The 26,067-nt window shown below is 42.3% G+C and overlaps 3 protein-coding genes across 3 annotated transcripts; all 3 read right to left on the reverse strand.

Annotated features, from left to right (window-relative positions):
- Positions 1-5,996: 5,996 nt before the first annotated feature.
- On the reverse strand, positions 5,997-6,926 carry LOC122894075 (olfactory receptor 49). The gene has a single exon (XM_044231417.1). The coding sequence runs from the start codon at positions 6,924-6,926 to the stop codon at positions 5,997-5,999; it is 930 nt and encodes a 309-aa protein (XP_044087352.1).
- Positions 6,927-18,032: 11,106 nt separating this feature from the next.
- On the reverse strand, positions 18,033-18,962 carry LOC122894518 (olfactory receptor 49-like). Its single transcript, XM_044232350.1, has one exon. It carries the CDS (start codon positions 18,960-18,962, stop codon positions 18,033-18,035), a length of 930 nt encoding a protein of 309 aa, XP_044088285.1.
- A 5,898-nt stretch (positions 18,963-24,860) lies between these two features.
- On the reverse strand, positions 24,861-25,790 carry LOC122894519 (olfactory receptor 49-like). The gene has a single exon (XM_044232351.1). The coding sequence runs from the start codon at positions 25,788-25,790 to the stop codon at positions 24,861-24,863; it is 930 nt and encodes a 309-aa protein (XP_044088286.1).
- Positions 25,791-26,067: the final 277 nt, after the last annotated feature.

A 26,067-nucleotide genomic window follows, 5' to 3' on the forward strand; every position in this document is an offset into this window, starting at 1 on the left:
AGATGCTTAACTGACTATGCCATCTAGGCACCCCTTTTTCTTGTCTTCTTTTGTTTTTTTAAAAAATATTTTGTTTATTTATTTGACAGAGAGAGAGATCACAAGTAGGCAGGCAGAGAGAGGGGGAAGCAGGCTCCCCACTGAGCAGAGAGCCTGATGTGGGGCTCGATCCCAGGACCCTGAGATTATGACCTGAGCCTAAAGTAGAAGCTTAACCCATTGAACCACCCAGGCGCCCCTCTTGTCTTCTTTTGAGTGATTAGAGTTTTTAAAATTCTTTTTCTTTTGTCTACTGATTATGAACTGTATATGTGTATATGTGTGTGTGTGTGTATATACATATATATGTATATATGTACACATACATACATACATATTTATTTATTTATTTTAGAGGTTTCTCCAGAAGTTTTAATATGTACAAAGGTTAAATACCATCAATATCTTTATTCTATTCTTATTTAATATATGAAACTTAGAGTACTTGTTTATTTTTGATTCTACAAATTAAACATTACTATTTTTTAATGTAATCAGTGCCTTGCTCACATTTGTTTTTTGCCTATTCTTTCATCTGGGACTATATTTTCCATTTAAATTATTATTTATTTATTTATTAAAATTTTTTTTTAAAAGATTTTATTTATTTATTTGACAGAGAGAGATCACAAGTAGTCAGGGAGACAGGCAGAGGGGGAGGGGGAAACAGGCTCCCTGCCAAGATATTCCAGGATCCTGAGATCATGACCTGAGCTGAAGGCAGAGGCTTAACCCACTGAGCCATCCAGGTGCCCCTAAATAATTTATTTTAGAGAGTTCCATTAATGACCTGCTCTCTCAGGTCTTGTTTGACTTAAAATGTCTTTAGTTTGCTATTGTTCTTGAGACAGTTTTGCTGAGTTTGGACTTCACATTGATAATTATTTTGTCTCATTATATTCCACTGTCTTCTGGTTTTTCATTGCTACTTTTTAAAGATTATTTATATATTTATTTGAAAGAGAGAGAGAGAGACCACAAGTAGGCAGAGAGGCAGGCAGAGAGAGAGAGAGGGAAGTAGACTCTCTGCTGAACAGAGAGCCCAATGCAGGACTCGATCCCAGGACCCTGAGATCATGACCTGAGCTGAAGGCAGAGGTTTTAACCCACTGAGCCACCCAGGAGCCCTCACTGCTACTTTTGATTAGCAAATAGTCTAATTGTTCTTTTACAGGTGATATATATATTTTTTCCTTTTTGGTTGCTTTATTTTAATTTTTGTTTTAAATTGAGGTATAGTTGAAGGCAGCAACCTCTTTGACCTCAGCTGCAGCAACTTCTTCCTAGGAACATCGCCAAAGACAAGGGAAGCAAGGGCAAAAATGAAATACTGGGACTTCATCAAGATCAAAAGCTTTTGCACAGCAAAGGAAACAGTTAACAAAACCAAAAGACAACTGAAAGAATGGGAGAAGATATTTGCAAATGACATATCAGATAAAAGGCTAGTATCCAAAATCTATAAAGAGCTTAGCAAACTCAACACCCAAAGAATAAATAATCCAATCAAGAAATGGGCAGAGGACATGAACAGACATTTCTGCAAAGAAGACATCCAGATGGCCAACAGACACATGAAAAAGTGCTCCACATCACTTGGCATCAGGGAAATACAAATCAAAACCACAATGAGATACCATCTCACACCAGTCAGAATGGCTAAAATTAACCAGTCAGGAAAGGACAGATGTTGGCAAGGATGTGGAGAAAGGGGAACCCTCCTACACTGTTGGTGGGAATGCAAGCTGGTGCAACCACTCTGGAAAACTGACAGCTGACAGCAGATGCTTAACCAACTGAGTCACCCAGGTACCCCTTGTCTTTTACCATTTAGTATGATGTTTACTGTAGGTTTTTCATAAATACCCTTTATTGGCTTGAGGACATTCTCTTCTATCCTAGTTTTCTAAGAGTTTTTTTTTTTTTTAAATCAGGTATAAGTGTTGAATTTTGTTAAGTGCTTTTTCTGTATATAGTGAGATGATCATGTATTTTTTCCTCTTTTATTCTGCTAATACAGCTAATTATAAGACTGATTTTTGGATGTTGAGCCAATCTTGTATTTGTGGGATAACCTTCACTTGGTTAAGGATGTATTATTTTGCTATATTATTGGAAATAATCTGCCAAAGTTTTGTTAACATTTTTTTCATTTATATTCCCGAGGGATATTCATAATTTTCTTTTTTGTTAATATCTTTGTCTGATTTTGATATCAGATTGAAATCAAGGTTTGATACCAAATAACAGTAATGTTAGTCTCATAGGTTAATTTGGATAGTCTGCCCAGCACTGGTATTATAATTAGTAAAGTTAACCAATGAGGCCCTCTGGGTCTGAACTTTTCTTTTTGGGGGGTTTTTAAATTACAAATGCAATTTTTTAAAAAGACATAGGACTATTGAAGTTACCTATTATATTTTGGTTGAGCTTTGGTAGTTTGTGTCTCCCAAGAAATTTATCCATTTCATCTAAGTTGTCATATAAGTTGACACAGACTTGTTCATAATAGTCCCTTATTACCTTTTAATGCATATAGAAACCATAGCGGTGTCCACTCTCTTATTTGTTAGTCTCTTACTGGTAATTTGTGTCTTCTCTTTCTTTCCTGCATTCTTCTACCTTCAAGTCCAGCAGATAGAGTTTCTCTTCCATCAGTTCCTCTATCTCAGAATTGAGACTCATTTGGTTTCACTGGCCTGATTTTAGTCATGCAGCGATAGCTGATAAGATGGCCGTGCTCTGATTGGTTGGGGGATGAAGTCAGCATCATCTTAGCTACATGGACTGAGAATGGGAGGAGGAAAGTCAGAATCCTTTAATTTTAAGAATGAAGAATGGATGCCAGGCAGTAGAAAGCACATATGGTTATTATATCATTTACAGGTTATTTTTTTTTTCCTGAAAAAGCCTAAAGATTTTCAATAACCAAGTTTATAAACTTTTTTTAATGTTCCTTTCATTAAAAAACTCCCTCCATATCTTTAATAAGACAACTTTTACTTATATTTTCTTTTTTAACGTTTTCATGTTTTATATTTATTTATTTGATTCATTTTGAACTTACTGGAATTTAAGGTCTAACTTCACTTTTTCTTCAAGATGCTAGATGATTTCTCAATTTACCTTCGTTTATTCAGCTTATTTCTTCAGTAAAACATAAAACCTGTTTTTTTTTTTAAAAGATTTTATTTATTTATTTGACAGAGACGGATCACAAGTAGGCAGAGAGGCAGGCAGAGAGAGAGAGGAGGAAGCGGCTCCCTGCCGAGCAGAGAGCCCGATGCGGGACTCGATCCCAGGACCCTGAGATCATGACCTGAGCCGAAGGCAGTGGCTTAACCCACTGAGCCACCCAGGCGCCCTAAAACCTGTTTTTTAATGTGTACTTGGTCTGCACCAAGCCCTGTGCTAAGCATTATTACAAATCTTAATGCATTAATGTTTATAAGGATTCTATGAGGTAGATACTACATTAAATATTATACATATATCTATCTATACTATCCATATATAAAACTGAGATATAAAGAAGTATTGCTTAATCAAGATTCAATAGCTAGTAGATATCTGGGATCTCAACCTAGGTATTAGGCTTTCAGTATTTTTTGAGGGGCTTCCAAATCTCTGTACTATACTGCCTCTCAAAATGATTGATGTCCATAACATGCCTTGTAGCTACTCGCTTTGCAGCTAGTAGACTTCTGTAGTACTCACCAACTGGTTTGTACCAAGAATCAGTTGTTTGTTTCCAAATCTTGATTTGATAATTAGACTTGTTATTATATTCACATATATTCACTAAATAAAGATAAACTGATGAAATATGAGTATAAAAACAAAGCTATCTCTATGAAAACCAAGTTGATTCCTTTCAACAGATTCCACAGAGCCAAATAATGAAAAAATGTGGTTGATTGAGGTGTGGGCTAGAACTGTGAAGACTGGCAAACAAACATAAAACAAAAGTTCTAGAATTCTGTTCTCAGATAGTGTACCAAGCATCTTTGAGACTTTTGTATTACTGAAACAAATCCTGATAATTAGAGAGGGTGCATAATGAATGTAGTTTAAATAAGAAAGACTACAACAATCGTCACACTCATTCTCATAGAAAAGGATATTTTTAGATTAGTGAATACATATTTGCTTATAAGCTTAATTTCAAATAAGTAGTTAAGGTGTGTATCACTTTTAAATTATTCTTCTGCTTTAACTTCCCCGTCTTCCCAACCAACCAACCAACCAACCAAGTACTAATTCTAATCTTTCTGAAAGGAAAGTTTCTACCCTGTTAGCCAAGTCTTGACATCATTTATTGATTTAAACTCCTTTTTTTTTTAACTGATTAGAAAGCCTACTTAATCATTTATTAGATCCTGTGTGTATTGTGTTATCTTTTCAGATTTTATATAGAGTTTGATTTTTCTATTTGTTATTCTTGATTTCATGTTTTTTTAAAAAAGATTTTATTTATTTATTTAACAGACTGATACACAGCGAGAGAAGAAACACAAGCACAGGAAGTGTGAGAGGGAGAAGAAGACTTCCTGTTGAGCAGGGAGCAGATACAGGGCTTGATTCTAGGACCCTGGGATCATGACCTGAGCTGAAGCAGATGGTTAATGACTGAGCCACCCAGGCACACCTTGATTTAGTGTTTTAATACCTGATACTTTTTTTTTTAAAGAGATTTTATTTATTTATTTGACAGAGAGAGACACAACGAGAGAGGGAACTCAAGTAGGGGGAGTGGGAGAGGGACAGCAGGGTTCCCACTGAGCATGGAGCCTGACGTGGGGCTTGATCCCAGGATCCTGGGATCAGGACCCCATCTGAAGGCAGATGTCCAACGACTGAGCCACCCAGGCACCCCTACTTTCTTTTTTTAAAAAGATATTATTTATTTATTTATTTGAGAGAGTGAGGGAGCAGAGAGAGAGAGAGAGAACCAGGTTGGGGGAAGGGTAGAGGGAGAGGGAGAAGCAGGATCCCACTGAGCAGGGAGCTTGATGTAGGACCGGCTCTCAGGGCCTTGGGTTCATGACCTGAGCTGAAGGCAGACACTCAACCGACTGAGCCACCCAGGTGCCCCTTATACTTGATACTTTCTTCATTTTATTATGTCTTGGATATTTCACATCATTAAGTTTTCCATATATATCTTAGTTCTGAAGTTTATCATCAATATATTCTTTTTTTAAAAAATATTTTTTTTTATTTACTTGAGAGAGAGTGAGAGGGAGAGCATGAGAGGGGAGAGTTTCAGAGGGAAAAGCAAACTCCTGACTGAGAAGGGAGTGGAATGTGGGACTCAATCCCAGGACTCCAGGATTGTGACCTGAGCCAAAGGCAGTCGCTGAACCAACTGAGCCACCCAGGTGCCCCTCATGAGTATATTCTTGTTGAGGATCTTTTTATCAGTTATGAAAGGTTCTAGTGAAGATAGTTGCTCTTTGTCATTATAACTTTTTAAAAATATTATCTATTTATTTATTTGAGAGAGAGAGAGAGAGAGTGTGTGCGAGCAGGGTGGGGAGAAAGGGGGCAGGAGAGAATCTCAAGCAGACTATGCACTCAGTGCGAAGCTGAACTCGGGGCTTGATCTCATGACCCTGAGATCATGACCAGAGCTGAAGTTGAGTCAACTGCTCAACCAACTGAGCCATTCAGGCACCCATGTTTATCATTATAAATTAAATTGAGACAAGACTGAAAAACTCAGATAAAGCTCAGGGTCAGAAGCATGAACACATACCAACATAGCAGTGGATACTGAATTTTCTGTACCCTCTGATTTTGCATGAGCCAATAATACGTGTGAGAAACCACTATAGATTAGAGCACATGGTAAAAACTGTCAAGAAGGAGGTAATTCATTGGGATCAGGACAGGACTGCCTTTATAGAGGTTTAGGCAAGGAGATAAATTTGCTCTCTCTCAGGCACACCACATTTTTATGAGAGGAGCTTGCTCAGTCTCTCTCTAAACACCTGCTTCACCTGTTTGTTCCTCAGGGTGTAGATGAAGGGATTGAGCATCGGGGTCACCACGGTATTGAGCAAGGCCACCACCTTGTTTTTGTCCTCTCCCTCATTGCCCTTCCCTGATCGGACGTACATGAAGATGCAGCTGCCATAGAAGAGAGACACGACAATGATGTGAGAGGAGCAGGTTGAGAAGGCTTTCTGCCTCTCCTTGGCTGAGGGGATGCGCAGGATGGTGTGGAGGATGTGGCCATAGCAGGTGGCCGTCACGGACAACGTGCCCAGTAAACTGACATTGGCCGTAATAAAGCCCAGGAGCTCTATCAGACTTGTGTCTGCACATATGAGCTCCAGGAGTGGGAAGTTGTCACAGAAGAAATGATTAATGACATTGGGGCCACAGAATGGCTGTTGAAAAGTGATGAAACTTGGAAAGATGATGAGAAGGAATCCTGCCGTCCACGAACAAAGAACTAGCTGGACACAGACCCTTTTGCTCATGATGGTGGCATAACGCAAGGGGTTACATATGGCCACATACCTGTCAAAGGACATCACTGCCAGTAGGAAGAACTCGGTGGTGCCCAGGAAGAAATAGAGGAAAAACTGGAGAAAGCAACCTGGGAGAGAAATGGTCTTGTATCCAGTCAGGATGTTGGTCAGCATCTTGGGGAAGATGACTGAGGTGAACCAGATCTCCAGGACAGCAAAGTTGCGGAGGAAGTAGTACATCGGGGTGTGGAGGCGCCTGTCCATGAGGGTGATGCCCACAATGAGGAGGTTCCCCAGCAGAGTGAGGAGGTAGGTCAGGAGCAGCCCCAGGAAGATGAGCATCTGTAGCTCACAGGCATCTGAGAGCCCCAGCAGGACAAACTCAGTGACAGTGGTGTGGTTCCTCATGGCTTCTCTGACATCCGCTGGGGATGGCCAATCAGAAGTGTGCAACATCAGGATTTGTGGTGTTCTGGGTACCTGAGGGCACTTGGAACTGAAAGGAAAGAGGGATGAGTGTTCTATTTTAAGCTGAAGGAGTCCTTTTGTTTTTCTGGATGTATCAGTCCCTTTCTCAACCTCCTCATGCTTGTTGTCCAGATTCCTCATTGAGTTAGCATCAAGTCACACATATTCTGGCCCAATTTAAATCAATTTTCTGGTATTCTTTGGGGGAAAGTATTGTCTTTACCAATTCTTTTTCATTTCTCGTGTTTCTTTCTTTCTTTTTTAAACATTTTATTTATTTATTTGAGGGAGAGAATGAAAAAGAGAGCATGAGAGGGGAGAGGGTCAGAGAGAGAAGCAGACTCCTCACTAGGAAACTCTGTATTAAGCTCCTTTCATTCTTTTCTTTTAGGCTAGATGATGGTTTTTTTTATATTCAACCCAAATGTACAAGGGGCCTCTCAAGTGCATTAAAATAAATCCCTCTACAATTCCTGTGTCCAATGGATCACAGACCTTTGTAGAAAACATTGATGTAATAATTACTCTAGAGCTTGTTACTGAAGGCATTTAAGTTAGAGATGGTGGTTGCACCTGAGCTCCATCATTCACTATCTTGTCTAGGACCGGTTATCTACCTCACCAAAACTTTTCCTTGATGGGAACAATAACAGCATATTTGTAAAGAGTTCTCCCAGAGCTTAAATGAATGATGCATACCCAACACTTAGCACAAGGCTAGCCACAGAGCAAGCAGCTGTGTAATGTTAGCTATTTGAATTTCTTCCTTTGTGACTGAAACTCTAGTAGGACAATAAGAGGAAATCACAGTCAAATTGGAGAAAAGACACTGGTATTTGGGGCCACAAGTATTTAAACAAAAAGTTAAAAAAATATGAAGGCATTGTCAGCTCATTATAGAAAGTTTAGGAAACATGGAGAAGTGGAATAAAAAGAATCACATGTAACCCCACAGAGGCACTTTTATGCACATTTTGAATCATTTCTATTATATTTTTTTCCATTCTTATCTAGTGTTTATTGTTTGATCTACCATGCTCATAGATGATGTATTTTGCTTCTCTTTCCTTCTGACATATTACTTAAGAAATTTTTGTCAATTTATTACAAACTTCTTGTTATTATATTATTTGATTGATACACTGGGAGGGAAGCATGTGCTTTGAAACTGATATATAGTGAGGAAGAGAGCATATATTTGTAGATGTGGCATCATGTTTAATATTTTGGGATAATATCCTAAATAAAGTTAATAACAATTAATGGTGATATTCAGAATTGCTCATTGGCCAGTTTCAAATTCAGACGTTTGTTTTAAATAATTTTTAAATGGCTTATTTTAAATGATTGTTACTTCTGGTTTCTACACTGTTTAATACTGTCCATGGAGGTCTGGGTAAAGAACTAGGCAACCTTGCCATTGGTGGTTTTTTAATAGATTCGACAGGTTAAGGCAAGCTTCTGTAGGGAGCAGGATAATGTGATAAGACTGCATAAGAAAAGTGGTAACACACTACTTTATAGCTATGTGACGTATGTATTTTGATGGAGAAGGACTGGGTGAGAACACTTAAAGATTAACATGATCGCCAGTAAGGATGGGAGGATTGTGGATGATTTTTCTTTCCTCTTTTAATTATTGCTTATAAAATAACAAGTTCAAACTCATAAGTGAAGCCAGCACAGTGAGACCACTTGTGTGAAGAGATGGGCAGAGCACTTTGGGAGAGACAAATGGGAAACAAATGACTGTCCGTGAAAACAGTGAGAAAAAGCTTTAGAGATTCTGTGACTCAACAGCTGGATCTGAGTCAGAATACTGAGAATGATGAAAAAAATCAAATGGGCCATAACCTGCCAGTGGCACCGGCAGACAGATGACAGATTTCTAGGCAGAGCGTCTAGAACTATCAGATTCCCCTTCCCCATTCCCAAAATGCATCAATGCAGGTTGCCTACTAGCTACCAGGTGAGGTGCTCAGTTGTCTTCACAAGGCACTTGCGATAATGGAGACCCCTGATTTTCACAGGAAATTCCAGGCTCTACAGTGTTGCCTGAGGACCACACTTTTTCGGGGACTCACCAGAGATTCAAAGTGAGGGAAGCTCCAGAGCTGTAACATGGTCTGCAGGTCATGGACATAGGCATGTCCTGCCTTCTTTGTAGCGCATGTGTCACAAACCTCCATGTTTTCCAACAACCAGTCTTCCTTATGATGCTCCCCAACTCCTTTGTCACCAACACATCCCCAGACCTCCTCAGAAATGAGCGATCTTGGGTATTCCCCAGAACTTCTGGGTTCACCAGTTTTCAGGAAGTTTCTCTTGCTTCTGCCCTATCCCAGTACCCCTGCTGGGCCACCTTCCTGGGGAAATGGATGTAGGCACACAATTAATTATTTACCCATCCCTCCTAAACTAAGGCAAAGACAGGCGTCAGCTGGTGCAGATACGTATGACTCATCTTCAGTTGGGCTTAAGAGGCTTCTGGCTAAAGGTACATGCCTTTCCAGGGTCATGGTGCCCATAGAGGATTCTGGGGTAAACAATTAGTGGCAGACGTCTTGTCTCTGTGGAGGTGGCATCGGGCCGGGGCTGCTTGAGGTTCTGTTTGGTCTCCATGGGTCTCAGAGATACACAAGGTACACAGCTCAAACTTAACCAATCTAGAGAGTCCCTCTCTTCTTTTGCAGGATGAAGCTGTGCTTCCCCCGAGATTCATTACCATCGCTGGCATCAGGGAGTTGGGAGGGTCCCTTACCTCTAACTTTCTTCAAATTTGAGATGGAGACTTTATACTTTTTTTCTGGCTGAGAAACTCAAAACTCCTCACGATGTTTATTGTAACAAAGAAGTTCAGCTATCAAAACATTCAACAAAGTTCTGTTGAGTGCTTAATGTGTGACTAGATGCCAGAGATGTATAGGCAGAGCCTTGTGGGGACCAAAGACATTAAGCAATCACACAAGTGGTTAATTACTATGGTGACGAGTGTCTTGAAGGAGAGGTCATAGGACATCCTGAGCTAGACTGAAGGACAAGGGAAGGTGTCCCTGAAGGATGAGTTGGAGTGTGGGGGATAAAAACTTTTCATTAATTAATTAATCCTTCATTCAACACATGTTCACTGAGCACCTACTATGTGCCAAGCACTGTGCTATGCAGTGAGGATGGCTATGAGTGGTAAGTGAAAGAAACATGGTCCTAGTCCCCATGAAACTTACTTTTCATTGGGAGAGTCCTGGTAAGACGATCTTAGGACATAGTCCCCAATTTGGCTTTTGACCCAATGAAGTGACAACTACTGTGTAATCCCACCTTCTTTCTTTGGTCACCACACTACCACTGAGTGGATAAAACCAGCTGATGTAAGTTGACTGCAGTGAGTAGTAAGATTTTAGGAGCCCATGGTGTGTTTGGAAAGGCAAATGAGTGAGTGACTCTCAGCTGCTCTCTGTTTTTAAATGGCCGAGTGAGTTAATTTGACTATGGTTTCTCTCTCCTGAGAATCTGGATGTTCTCGATGTGGTAGGATGGCTAGTGTTGGTGAACTGCTCCCTCAACACTTAGATGTCATGTAAACTGCTTGTGGAGTCACCTTACCAGGCGGTAAGAGGCAGACTATACCGCTGACCCATAAGAAGGAGGCCCAGACAGCTGGACATCTGAGGGTAAAGAGTGAATGTGGTACACACTGTACCTGCTGGATCTGCTTATCGAAATTTTATTCCTTCTCTGGCCAGATCAGAAAGGGCCTTTTTAAGCCTTGCAGCTTTTGAATGGTGATCATCCATCACTGGGCACCTGCCAGGCACGGTGAGAAATGAGAACACTGACTCCCCTGTGTCTAGACTTACTCCCTTTTCTTCCATGGAATTCCATTTTCTTCCCTGACAATGGTTTTATCCTTGTTATGTGAATCTTTGTTTCTGGGTAAAGAGCTCCTCATCTGAAAGAAAAAGAGCCTGACTTACTCTCCTGGAACTGGGAAATTAGTCTTTTTCTCACACTAACACTCAGAAGAGGAACACATGTTAATGTATATGCACTAACAAGACATTGTCAGGACTGTGAATGTATAAAGTGGGTGTTTGGGGAGAGAAAACCAGGTGAGACCTGCCTTAGATGATTGCCAGGAAAGGCATGGCCAAGGAAGTATGACCGGAGCTCAGACATGAAGGCAGAATCAGGGTTGCCCAGGTGACTGGTCATGAAAGTTTCTAGGCAAAGAGAACAGAGTATTTCAAGGCCGTGATATGGCAAAAAGCTGGTGTTCCTGAAGCACAGCAAGAGGGCCAGTGAGTCAGGAAGAGGGTGATGGTGTTGTGAGATTTGGCTGGAGTGTTGTGCTGGGTTCAAAATTTGCGGAGCCTTGAAGACCTGGCCTGCAAGGAGGATGATGCATTCCAAGTGCCTTTGAAAGCTACTGGACGGTCTTCAGCAGAGAAGTGACACAATCTTGTTATGCTTTAAAAAGTCGTCACTCTGGGGGATGGTAGGAAGAAGAAGTGGAGCAGGCAAGTAGTAAAGGAAAAGAGATGAAGGGACTTATTGTTGGGGATGGAGGAGAAATCACATAGACAAATCATCACTATTTTTGATGAAGAGTAATTTGTTTAGAAAAAAAAATAATGGCAGGCAAATGTAGATTGAAGGCATGATCAAAGGAACTATGGTTGGAGGATAAAATCTTGAAAAGAATCAGGCTTGGCTAGGTAGGCAGAACACAGAAAGAGGATCCTTGAGGAGGGAATCGTTGGTGGTCTGGGTAGACTGCAACCCATTGATATCTGGGAAGTCTATGTGCACGTGTCAGAAGTTTTTGGCTAGTTGGTAGTTCAGGAGTGTTGACTATAGTTTCTCGAGAGGTTGGGGGATGTTAGGGTCCGTGATGAAAGGAACGAGACTGATACAAAGCGAAGGTCAAATAAAACTTTATTTCGCGCCAAGCATCAAGAATCAAACTGACCGGCAGAGCTACCTCTTACGAAAAGGCGGTGACGATGATTCCGACAAGGTCACTTCCAAGAAGGCCGCCCCGGACGAGGCCGGTCTAGATGACGCTGCTCCGCAGATGAGTCCGCTCCATGATTGGAGCCGCTCCCAAGAAGAGGCCACTCCCAAGACAAGGCCACTGCTCAATGAAGTTGCTCCCCGGACAAGGCCGCTCCCAAGAAGAGGCCGTTCTGGACAAGACCGCTTCCCGGAGGAGGCCACTCCCAATGACGAAGAAGCAACGATGACAAGGAGGACAACCCGGATGACACAGAGTCTGCTCCCCACGATGCTACTCTGACAAGGCTTCCACTCGGAGGAAGCCACCACTGCGGACAAGGCCACTTGTGGTTCAGGGTGGTGAGGCATTTTGCGGCGAGGCTGCTGGTGTCTAGGGGCCGTTGGCATCTCAGGGCTGCTGGCGCCTCGGGACTGCTGGCGTCTAGCGGCTGCAGGCGTCGGGACCACTGACTGCTGGACTGCTGGTGTCTGGGCAGCTCAGGGATACTGAAGGCAGGGCCGCCGGTGGCTCGGGGGCCGCTGGAAGCTGCAGGCAGCTGAAGGCTGCAGGCGGCTCGAAGCTGCAGGCAGCGGCTCAGGACCGCCGGAGGCGGGTGGCGTCTCAGGCGGCTGGAGGCTGCAGGGGGCTGGTGGCTGCAGGCGCAGCGCCGGAGGCTGGAAGCTGCAGGCAGCTGGAGACTGCAGGCGCAGGGACCGCCAGAGGCGGTTATAGCTCTTATAAGAGCTGTTACAGCTCCTCCCCTCCGCCGACTCTTCCCTCTGCTCTTGTCACAGCTCTCCTCTCCTCTCCTCCTGCTAGCCTCGCACAGCAACCTTTATGCGGTTGGTTGAGCCCCACCCCTATACAGGTGGCCTATCGGATCTCAATTCACCCTAGTGGATATACATATGCTGCACCGATTGGACATCTCCACCTGGCCTGCCCCACCCCTAAATCCGGGGTCCACAAGCAAGTTCCTCTGGGAGGGGCAGGCCCATACAGGGGATAAACTGTCAGGAGAGCTAAGGAGAAATCATATCCTCTGTGGATGAAAGAATAGGCAGGTCCTCAGGATCAGGACAGAAGCATTGACTCTAAGTCCAGGGTCCAATTCCCAGGACAGGGCACAAGAACCATTTTTCAGGTTAGGGCAAAAGTCTAGTCACTACAAAAGGAGCACCAGGGTGAATGTGGTCTACTAGGGAGTGAGACTGAGGCTGAGTCCTACAGAGCTGGCCTGGGTCTTTCCAAAACCTCCCTGCCTGCAGAAGTTGGAGGAAAGGGTCAAAAGAGGAAAGAAAAGGTGTGTCATGTTCTGATTCCTAACTCAGATACTGTGAGCTAATAAATGCTTGTTGTTTTAAGGTGCCAAGTTTAGGGAGAGTACCTGCAACGGCAGATAATGAATACAGTTCTCTTTAGGATCCTTGCTTTTACTTTTGAGGTGTCCTGGTGGGGCATATAATACAGGGTGATCTGGGTATAGATATCTTATCTTCTGTATCTTTGTTCTTGAGCTCCCTGCTGATGAAAGCTTCTTTGAACTTTCTTATACTCTGAATCTTGAGCTCAGTTTACATCATCAAGAATTCTCATATAAACTCTTAGAGAGCATTATTTGCCACTTCCTGAATTTGAATAGAGAGACTTCATTGTCTGAGTGTTTAGGGACAAGCTTACAAATACTGACATCATAGCTCTCTTCTCAGTTTTATGACAATCCGGTTGTTGGACAGCTTTCTTTGCTATATACTAAACAATGAGCTGAGAAATGGACAAAGGGACCAATTCCAATGCCACTGGAAACTGTTGTGAAGAGTTGCTCTTCCCAGTCAACATGCTTGTCCCAAATTTGCTGTCCCCACAATAGAGTTGTCTAAGACAGATCCAACTTTGAGCCTTCCACGCCAGATTTTGTCCTTATTGCTCTGCTTCTGTGATATCATCTTTCTAATTACCTAGACTCAATACCTGGGGCTCTCTTTTGTGTTTTTTCTCTGTGATATTTTACCTTTTCAGTACCCAAGCCCTAGGAGGTTCTGCCTGTGCAACATCTCATATTTTTTCTTGTTGCATTGCCATGGGTACTACTCAAGGTCATAGCCATATTCCCTCCTGTTTGAAGCATTTCTGTTATCTTTTCATTTTGACCTTTTATTGTGGAACTTTCAAACATTTCCAGAAGTAGACAGATTATACAAGGAATCATCACGTACTCATTAGCTAGTTTTGACAATAACCAGGCCGTGGTCATCCTTTTCTCACCTAGACTACCAGCTACTTTCCCCTTTCCCACAGTACTGTGAAGCAAATCCCAGACATTATATAATTTCATCTGTAAATATTCCAGAGTATTAAAGCCCGAGTACTCTTTAAAAATGTAAAGATAACACCATTATTACTTAGAAAAATGAAAAATACAGCAATCATCTAAAGGGTTATTTTCATTTGAATTGTCCTGACTATTAATATGGTTGAATGACTTTTCACTTATTTCCTGGCCCTTTGGGTTGCTTTTCTGTTAGGTGTCTCTGCATATCCTTTGCTCATTTATCTATTTGGTGGCTTGTCTTTGTATCTTATGAATAATAACCCCTTATTTGTAGCATGCATTTTCCATCTACCCCTTGCTGCATACCCATTCAAACCTGTTCACGCCGTTATTTTTTCCTTGACCCTTGGATGGAATTCAGGACAGGTATGATGAATTTTCTGGCCCCTCATTATTTTAGAAGTCCTCCATTCAGTGCAAGTCCAAAGAATGGGGTTTTTAAATTGCCCAATCCTATATAATTGTTAGAATTCTGAACATCACTGAAAGTGAAAAGGTACCCTTCCAACACCTAAGGCCGCTTTCAGGTGGGAAATCTTCAGAGGGAAAGGATGTGTGTTCTTGGCTTCATCTGCCTTAACTGTGCAAGTCCACTTTCCCCTTACTTGTGTTTTCTACCCCTGCCCTCTTCCAGGGATATGAGGATGGGGCAGTGGTGGCAAGTAGGGAGTGGGGAACCTAGAGAAAATGGAAGTTGGTGTGAGCATAGATGGTAGTGCTGCTGATGGATAGAAGTGGTGGGGCACTGTATGTATTTTGGCAGTATAACTCATAGGATTTGCTGATAGATTGACTGCAGAATAGGAGAGAAAGACAGGAGTCAAAGATAACATAGTTTTGTTCTGGAATCTGAATTTTTCTTACTTTGTTAAGAGACATGGAACATAAAATTTGCCATTTTAAGCATTTTAAAGTGTACCATTCATTGGCATTAAGTACATTAATAGTGTTGAGCGATCATCACCATTCCCCATCTCCAGAACTTTTTCATCATCCCAAACCCAAACTCTGTTTCCATTAAATAATAACTCTCCATTCCCACACTCACCTCCAACCCCTGGTGACCACCATTCTATCTTCTGTCTCCATGATTTTGACTACTCCAGATACCTCACATAAGTGGCATCATATATTATTTCTACTTTTGTGTCTGGCTTATTTCACTTAGCAGAATGTCTTCAAGGTTCATCCACATTGCAGCATGTGTCAGAATTTCATTCCTTTTTTTTTTTCAAAAGATTTTAAAAAATGTATTTGACAGAGAGAGATCACAAGTAGGCAGAGAGGCAGGCAGAGAGAGAGAGAGAGAGAGGGAGCAGGCTCCCAACTGAGCAGAGAGCCTGATGTGGGGCTTGATCCCAGGACCCTGAGATTATGACCTGAGCTGAAGGCAGAGGCTTAACTCACTGAGCCACCCAGGCACACAGAATTTCATTCCTTTCTAAGGCAGACAACATTCCATCTTATCTATATATCACATTTTGCTGATACATTCATTCATCAACAGACATTTGAGTTGTTCCCATATTTTTTGACTATTGTGTGTAATGCTGTTATAAATGTAGATGTACAAATGTCTGCTTGGGTCCCTGCTTTTAGTCCTTTTGGGTATATACCCAGAAGTGGAATGGCTGGTTTGTATAGTAAATCTATGTTTATTTTTTAGAAACTGCCATAGTGTTCTCCACAGCAGCTGCACCATTTTACATTCCCATCAGCGAAGCACAAGGGCTCTAATTTCTCTACCTTCTTGCCAACACTTGTTACTTTCTGTTTTTAACATTTATAAAATATGAGCCATCTTAATGAGTATGAAGCAGTAATTCATTGTGAGTTTGACGTGCATTTCCCTAATGATTAGTGGTGTTACCTGTCTTTTCGTGTGTGTATCGGCCATTTGTAGAATTGGGTTGTTTATTTTTGTTGTTAAGGACATGGCTTTTGGGTTTATAGAAGGTATATAATCCCATTTTGAAATCCTTCTTTGGTAAAGATTCTTATTATTATCTAATTAAATGTTTTTCTATTTCTTTTTAGTTTTTTGTGAATGCTCATTTTCTAGGAAATCATCCATTTCCTCCTGGTTTTCACATTTGTTGTGGAAGACTCACACGTGATTTTTTTTCTTACACAGATCATTTTCTATCCTGAATTATAGTTATTTGTGTACTTTCTATCTTCCTTACTAGATTTCAAATTTTTCAAAGAAATAGATTAAATTGTTATGCCAGGCCACATAATACATTTTCTTGAACATGACATTTGTGTAATAATTATTTTGGAAAGAATAAATACAATAGTTAATTAATTTATATAATGTTTGTTTATTTGCCAGTGTGTCTTTATTTTTTCCTTCATGAACATAGTGAACATTTTATTTTTTATTTATTTTTTTAAAAGTTTTTTTTTAAAGATTTTATTTATTTCTTTGACAGAAAGAGATCACAAGCAGGCAAGAGGCAGGCAGAGAGAGAGGAAGGGAAGCAGGCTCCCTGCTGAGCAGAGAGCCAGATGTGGGACTCGACCCCAGGACCCTGAGATCATGACCTGAGCTGAAGGCAGCGGCTTAACCCACTGAGCCACCCAGGCGCCCCCATAGTGAACATTTTAGTAACAAACTTCAATAGGTCAAATTGTGTATTTTACTTTATATGGTATTTACTACAATATTTGCAATACACAATTAAAAATATTTTACTTATTTATTAGGTACAGAGAGAGAGACAGCAAGAGAGGGAACAGAGGCAGGGGGAGTGGGCAAAGGAGAAGCAGAGTTCCTGCTGAGCAAGGAGCCTGATGCGGGGCTCCATTCCAGGACCCTGGGATCATGACCTGAGCCAGAGGCAGAGGCTTAATGACTGAGCCACCCAGGCATCCCTGGAATACACCATTTATAGCATTTTGAATAGAAATCGTTTTGCTGAGAACTGGTGTGAACTTCAGAAAGAAGTGAGGGAAGGTAGGATGATAAATGGAGGAAATGAACTAACATTTATTGAGGACTTATTATGTGCCAGCCACTACTTGAGGCATCTTGCGTAGATATCTCATTTGACTCTCTTCATACTCTTTTGGAATGGGCATTGCATTCCCATTATACAGAGGAGAAAACCGAGGCTAAAGAGAAGAAACCAACTAGTAGGTCAAAGAGCCTTTGTCATTAGGAATGAGGAATTTCTATGAATTTCAGTACTAAAAGACCATAAGTAGCTTATATACAAATAATGAGGAGTCAGCCTTAGTCCTTTGTTGAGTTCTAGCTGATGTGTTACTGGGACAGCAGTGCAAGTGTGAAGTGAGGGCAGTGCTAACAGAGGACTCTTCTCTCCTCGGAGGGTGTTGGAGCAACAGACAAAACAATCCAATTAGTCTGCAAGCACTTATTGAGTATTTGTATGGTCAATGCCAATGGGTTGGTGCTTGAGGCTTATGGTGAGTTACAGATCTATTACCTGCTCCCAAAGAGTTCTTTATATTCTGTTGGGAGGCCAGGCAGACACAGGCGGAATGAAGAGAGTAATTCAAATCTGATAATTAATAAAAATGCCTTGACGGTCTAGAGGAATCACGAGTTCATGCTGAATTGCATAGTGACTGATACCCTAGAAACATGGCATCAGAGAATTTTCTAAGTGGGGAAGTCTCATTTTCTTGCTGGGACCTGATAGTCCCTTAGCTTGTCTGGGAATATTAGCTCCAACTTCTTAGTTCCACGGTGTTATAAGAAGAGTCTGTTTGCCTGCTCCCTAAACACCTGCTTCACCTGTTTGTTCCTCAGGGTGTAGATGAAGGGATTGAGCATCGGGGTCACCACGGTATTGAGCAAGGCCACCACCTTGTTTTTGTCTTCTCCCTCATTGCCCTTCCCTGATCGGACGTACATGAAGATGCAGCTGCCATAGAAGAGAGACACGACAATGATGTGAGAGGAGCAGGTTGAGAAGGCTTTCTGCCTCTCCTTGGCTGAGGGGATGCGCAGGATGGTGTGGAGGATGTGGCCATAGCAGGTGGCCGTCACGGACAACGTGCCCAGTAAACTGACATTGGCCGTAATAAAGCCCAGGAGCTCTATCAGACTTGTGTCTGCACATATGAGCTCCAGGAGTGGGAAGTTGTCACAGAAGAAATGATTAATGACATTGGGGCCACAGAATGGCTGTTGTATAGTGATGAAACTTGGGAAAATTATGAGAAGGAATCCTGTCATCCATGAACAAAGAACTAGCTGGACACAGACCCTTTTGCTCATGATGGTGACATAACGCAGGGGGTTACATATGGCCACATACCTGTCAAAGGACATCACTGCCAGTAGGAAGAACTCGGTGGTGCCCAGGAAGAAATAGAGGAAACTTTGTAGGAAACAGCCTGGGAGAGAAATGGTCTTGTATCCAGTCAGGATGTTGGTCAGCATCTTGGGGAAGATGACTGAGGTGAACCAGATCTCCAGGACAGCAAAGTTGCGGAGGAAGTAGTACATTGGGGTGTGGAGGCGCCTGTCCATGAGGGTGATGCTCACAATGAGGAGGTTCCCCAGCAGAGTGAGGAGGTAGGTCAGGAGCAGCCCCAGGAAGATGAGCATCTGTAGCTCACAGGCATCTGAGAGCCCCAGCAGGACAAACTCAGTGACAGTGGTGTGGTTTCTCATGGCTCCTCTGACATCCGCTGGGGATGGCCAATCAGAAGTGTGCAACATCAGGATTTGTGGTGTTCTGGGTACCTGAGGGCACTTGGAACTGAAAGGAAGAAAGAAGGATTCAGAGTAGAAGGAGCCCTTTTGTTTTTGGATCTATCAGTCCCTTTCTCAGCCTCCTCAGGCTTGTTGTTCAGATTCCTCATTGAGTTAGCATCAAGTCACATGTATTCTGACCCAATTTAAATCAGTTTTCTGGTATTCTTTGGGGGAAAGTTTTGCCTTTACCAATTCTTTTTATTTCTCTTTTTTCTATTAAGAAACTCTATATTAAGCTCTGTTCATTCTTTTCTTTTAGATTAGATGATGGTTCTTTTCATATTCACCCAAATGTACAAGGGGCCTCTCAAGTGTATTAAAACAACTCCCTCTGCAGTTCCTGTGTCCAATGGATCAAAGACTTTTATAGAAAACATTGATGGAATAATTACTCTAGAGCTTGTTACTGAAGGCATTTAAGTTAGAGATGGTGGTTGCACCTGAGCTCCATCATTCACTAACTTGTCTAGGACCAGTTATTCACCTCACCAAAACTTTTCCTTGATGGGAACAATAACAGCATATTTGTAAAGAGTTCTCCCAGAGCTTAAATGAATGATGCATACGCAACACTTAGCACAAGGCTAGCCACAGAGCAAGCAGCTGTGTAATGTTAGCTATTTGAATATCACCCTTTGTGACTGAAACTCTAGTAGACAATAAGAGGAAATCACAGTCAAATTGGAGAAAAGACACTGGTATTTGGGGCCATAAGTATTTAAACAAAAAGTTAAAAAAATATGAAGGCATTGTCAGCTCTTTATAAGGAAGTTTAGGAAACACAGAGAAGTGGAATAAAAGAATCATATGTAGCCCCACAGAGGCACTTTTATGCACATTTTGATTTATTTCTATTTTTAAAAATTTCTATTATTTCTATTTCTATTTCTATATTTTCTGTTCTTAGTTAGTGTTTATTGTTTTACCTACCATGCTCATAGATGATGTATTTTGCTTCTCTTTCCTACTGACATATTACTATAAGAAATTTTGGTCAATTTATTACAAACTTCTTGTTATTATATTATTTGTATGATACATTGGGAGGGAAGCATGTGCTTTGAAAATGATATATAGTGAGGAAGAGAGCATATATTTGTAGATGTGGCATCATGTTTAATATTTTGGGATAATATCCTAAATATGATAACAAAGTTAATAACAATTAATGGTGATATTCAGAATTGCTCTTTGGCCACTTTCAAATTCAGATGTTTGTTTTAAATAATTTTTAAATGGCTTATTTTAAATGATTGTTACTTCTGGTTTCTACACTGTTTAATACTGTCCATGGAGGTCTGGGTAAAGAACTAGGCAACCTTGCCATTGGTGGTTTTTTAATAGATTCGACAGGTTAAGGCAAGCTTCTGTAGGGAGCAGGATAATGTGATAAGACTGCATAAGAAAAGTGGTAACACACTACTTTATAGCTATGTGACGTATGTATTTTGATGGAGAAGGACTGGGTGAGAACACTTAAAGATTAACATGATCGCCAGTAAGGATGGGAGGATTGTGGATGATTTTTCTTTCCTCTTTTAATTATTGCTTATAAAATAACAAGTTCAAACTCATAAGTGAAGCCAGCACAGTGAGACCACTTGTGTGAAGAGATGGGCAGAGCACTTTGGGAGAGACAAATGGGAAACAAATGACTGTCCGTGAAAACAGTGAGAAAAAGCTTTAGAGATTCTGTGACTCAACAGCTGGATCTGAGTCAGAATACTGAGAATGATGAAAAAAATCAAATGGGCCATAACCTGCCAGTGGCACCGGCAGACAGATGACAGATTTCTAGGCAGAGCGTCTAGAACTATCAGATTCCCCTTCCCCATTCCCAAAATGCATCAATGCAGGTTGCCTACTAGCTACCAGGTGAGGTGCTCAGTTGTCTTCACAAGGCACTTGCGATGATGGAGACCCCTGGTTTTCACAGGAAATTCCAGGCTCTACAGTGTTGCCTGAGGACCACACTTTTTCGGGGACTCACCAGAGATTCAAAGTGAGGGAAGCTCCAGAGCTGTAACATGGTCTGCAGGTCATGGACATAGGCATGTCCTGCCTTCTTTGTAGCGCATGTGTCACAAACCTCCATGTTTTCCAACAACCAGTCTTCCTTATGATGCTCCCCAACTCCTTTGTCACCAACACATCCCCAGACCTCCTCAGAAATGAGCGATCTTGGGTATTCCCCAGAACTTCTGGGTTCACCAGTTTTCAGGAAGTTTCTCTTGCTTCTGCCCTATCCCAGTACCCCTGCTGGGCCACCTTCCTGGGGAAATGGATGTAGGCACACAATTAATTATTTACCCATCCCTCCTAAACTAAGGCAAAGACAGGCGTCAGCTGGTGCAGATACGTATGACTCATCTTCAGTTGGGCTTAAGAGGCTTCTGGCTAAAGGTACATGCCTTTCCAGGGTCATGGTGCCCATAGAGGATTCTGGGGTAAACAATTAGTGGCAGACGTCTTGTCTCTGTGGAGGTGGCATCGGGCCGGGGCTGCTTGAGGTTCTGTTTGGTCTCCATGGGTCTCAGAGATACACAAGGTACACAGCTCAAACTTAACCAATCTAGAGAGTCCCTCTCTTCTTTTGCAGGATGAAGCTGTGCTTCCCCCGAGATTCATTACCATCGCTGGCATCAGGGAGTTGAGAAGGTCCCTTACCTCTAACTTTCTTCAAATTTGAGATGGAGACTTTATACTTTTTTTCTGGCTGAGAAACTCAAAACTCCTCACGATGTTTATTGTAACAAAGAAGTTCAGCTATCAAAACATTCAACAAAGTTCTGTTGAGTGCTTAATGTGTGACTAGATGCCAGAGATGTACAGGCAGAGCCTTGTGGGGACCAAAGACATTAAGCAATCACACAAGTGGTTAATTACTATGGTGACGAGTGTCTTGAAGGAGAGGTCATAGGACATCCTGAGCTAGACTGAAGGACAAGGGAAGGTGTCCCTGAAGGATGAGTTGGAGTGTGGGGGATAAAAACTTTTCATTAATTAATTAATCCTTCATTCAACACATGTTCACTGAGCACCTACTATGTGCCAAGCACTGTGCTATGCAGTGAGGATGGCTATGAGTGGTAAGTGAAAGAAACATGGTCCTAGTCCCCATGAAACTTACTTTTCATTGGGAGAGTCCTGGTAAGACGATCTTAGGACATAGTCCCCAATTTGGCTTTTGACCCAATGAAGTGACAACTACTGTGTAATCCCACCTTCTTTCTTTGGTCACCACACTACCACTGAGTGGATAAAACCAGCTGATGTAAGTTGACTGCAGTGAGTAGTAAGATTTTAGGAGCCCATGGTGTGTTTGGAAAGGCAAATGAGTGAGTGACTCTCAGCTGCTCTCTGTTTTTAAATGGCCGAGTGAGTTAATTTGACTATGGTTTCTCTCTCCTGAGAATCTGGATGTTCTCGATGTGGTAGGATGGCTAGTGTTGGTGAACTGCTCCCTCAACACTTAGATGTCATGTAAACTGCTTGTGGAGTCACCTTACCAGGCGGTAAGAGGCAGACTATACCGCTGACCCATAAGAAGGAGGCCCAGACAGCTGGACATCTGAGGGTAAAGAGTGAATGTGGTACACACTGTACCTGCTGGATCTGCTTATCGAAATTTTATTCCTTCTCTGGCCAGATCAGAAAGGGCCTTTTTAAGCCTTGCAGCTTTTGAATGGTGATCATCCATCACTGGGCACCTGCCAGGCACGGTGAGAAATGAGAACACTGACTCCCCTGTGTCTAGACTTACTCCCTTTTCTTCCATGGAATTCCATTTTCTTTTTTTTTTTTTTTTAAAGATTTTATTTATTTATTTGAGAGAGAGAGACAGTGAGAGAGAGCATGAGCGAGGAGAAGGTCAGAGAGCGAAGCAGACTCCCCATGGAGCTGGGAGCCTGATGTGGGACTCGATCCCGGGACTCCAGGATCACGCCCTGAGCCGAAGGCAGTCGTCCAACCAACTGAGCCACCCAGGCGTCCCGGAATTCCATTTTCTTCCCTGACAATGGTTTTATCCTTGTTATGTGAATCTTTGTTTCTGGGTAAAGAGCTCCTCATCTGAAAGAAAAAGAGCCTGACTTACTCTCCTGGAACTGGGAAATTAGTCTTTTTCTCACACTAACACTCAGAAGAGGAACACATGTTAATGTATATGCACTAACAAGACATTGTCAGGACTGTGAATGTATAAAGTGGGTGTTTGGGGAGAGAAAACCAGGTGAGACCTGCCTTAGATGATTGCCAGGAAAGGCATGGCCAAGGAAGTATGACCGGAGCTCAGACATGAAGGCAGAATCAGGGTTGCCCAGGTGACTGGTCATGAAAGTTTCTAGGCAAAGAGAACAGAGTATTTCAAGGCCGTGATATGGCAAAAAGCTGGTGTTCCTGAAGCACAGCAAGAGGGCCAGTGAGTCAGGAAGAGGGTGATGGTGTTGTGAGATTTGGCTGGAGTGTTGTGCTGGGTTCAAAATTTGCGAAGCCTTGAAGACCTGGCCTGCAAGGAGGATGATGCATTCCAAGTGCATTCCAAGCCACATGATACATTTTCTTGAACATTACATTTGTGTAATAATTATTTTGGAAAGAATAAATACAGTAATTAATTTCTTTATTAATGTTTGCTTATTTGCCAGTGTGTCTTTATTTTTTCCTTCATGAACATAGTGAACATTTTAGTAACAAATTTCAATAGGTCAAATTGTGTATTTTACTTTATATAGTATTTAGTACAATATTTGCAATACACATTTTTAAAAAATATATTTTATTTATAAAATAAAAAGGGGAGAGAGAGAGAGACAGACAGACAGCAAGAGAGGGAACAGAGGCAGGGGGAGTGGGCAAAGGAGAAGCAGAGTTCCTGCTGAGCAAGGAGCCTGATGCGGGGCTCCATTCCAGGACCCTGGGATCATGACCTGAGCCAGAGGCAGAGGCTTAATGACTGAGCCACCCAGGCATCCCTGGAATACACCATTTATAGCATTTTGAATAGAAATCGTTTTGCTGAGAACTGGTGTGAACTTCAGAAAGAAGTGAGGGAAGGTAGGATGATAAATGGAGGAAATGAACTAACATTTATTGAGGACTTATTATGTGCCAGCCACTACTTGAGGCATCTTGCGTAGATATCTCATTTGACTCTCTTCATACTCTTTTGGAATGGGCATTGCATTCCCATTATACAGAGGAGAAAACCGAGGCTAAAGAGAAGAAACCAACTAGTAGGTCAAAGAGCCTTTGTCATTAGGAATGAGGAATTTCTATGAATTTCAGTACTAAAAGACCATAAGTAGCTTATATACAAATAATGAGGAGTCAGCCTTAGTCCTTTGTTGAGTTCTAGCTGATGTGTTACTGGGACAGCAGTGCAAGTGTGAAGTGAGGGCAGTGCTAACAGAGGACTCTTCTCTCCTCGGAGGGTGTTGGAGCAACAGACAAAACAATCCAATTAGTCTGCAAGCACTTATTGAGTATTTGTATGGTCAATGCCAATGGGTTGGTGCTTGAGGCTTATGGTGAGTTACAGATCTATTACCTGCTCCCAAAGAGTTCTTTATATTCTGTTGGGAGGCCAGGCAGACACAGGCGGAATGAAGAGAGTAATTCAAATCTGATAATTAATAAAAATGCCTTGACGGTCTAGAGGAATCACGAGTTCATGCTGAATTGCATAGTGACTGATACCCTAGAAACATGGCATCAGAGAATTTTCTAAGTGGGGAAGTCTCATTTTCTTGCTGGGACCTGATAGTCCCTTAGCTTGTCTGGGAATATTAGCTCCAACTTCTTAGTTCCACGGTGTTATAAGAAGAGTCTGTTTGCCTGCTCCCTAAACACCTGCTTCACCTGTTTGTTCCTCAGGGTGTAGATGAAGGGATTGAGCATCGGGGTCACCACGGTATTGAGCAAGGCCACCACCTTGTTTTTGTCTTCTCCCTCATTGCCCTTCCCTGATCGGACGTACATGAAGATGCAGCTGCCATAGAAGAGAGACACGACAATGATGTGAGAGGAGCAGGTTGAGAAGGCTTTCTGCCTCTCCTTGGCTGAGGGGATGCGCAGGATGGTGTGGAGGATGTGGCCATAGCAGGTGGCCGTCACGGACAACGTGCCCAGTAAACTGACATTGGCCGTAATAAAGCCCAGGAGCTCTATCAGACTTGTGTCTGCACATATGAGCTCCAGGAGTGGGAAGTTGTCACAGAAGAAATGATTAATGACATTGGGGCCACAGAATGGCTGTTGAAAAGTGATGAAACTTGGAAAGATGATGAGAAGGAATCCTGTCATCCATGAACAAAGAACTAGCTGGACACAGACCCTTTTGCTCATGATGGTGACATAACGCAGGGGGTTACATATGGCCACATACCTGTCAAAGGACATCACTGCCAGTAGGAAGAACTCGGTGGTGCCCAGGAAGAAATAGAGGAAACTTTGTAGGAAACAGCCTGGGAGAGAAATGGTCTTGTATCCAGTCAGGATGTTGGTCAGCATCTTGGGGAAGATGACTGAGGTGAACCAGATCTCCAGGACAGCAAAGTTGCGGAGGAAGTAGTACATTGGGGTGTGGAGGCGCCTGTCCATGAGGGTGATGCTCACAATGAGGAGGTTCCCCAGCAGAGTGAGGAGGTAGGTCAGGAGCAGCCCCAGGAAGATGAGCATCTGTAGCTCACAGGCATCTGAGAGCCCCAGCAGGACAAACTCAGTGACAGTGGTGTGGTTTCTCATGGCTCCTCTGACATCCGCTAGGGATGGCCAATCAGAAGTGTGCAACATCAGGATTTGTGATGTTCCGGGTACCTGAGGGTACTTGGAACTGAAAGGAAAGAGGGATGAGTGTTCCATTTTCAGCTGAAGGAGTCCTTTGTTTTCATGAGGGTGGTAACTTCCTACTACTCACTATTCAGGCTTGTTGTATAGATACCCTGGGGATTTTTGTCTCTTGTTTGGTCCCAGGCATTTTCGTGTTGGAGGAGAAAATGGTGGTTTTCAGGGTGATATAAGT

The sequence above is a fragment of the Neovison vison genome, chromosome 13 (genome assembly GCF_020171115.1).
Source record: "Neovison vison isolate M4711 chromosome 13, ASM_NN_V1, whole genome shotgun sequence".
Lineage (NCBI taxonomy): Eukaryota > Metazoa > Chordata > Mammalia > Carnivora > Mustelidae > Neogale > Neogale vison.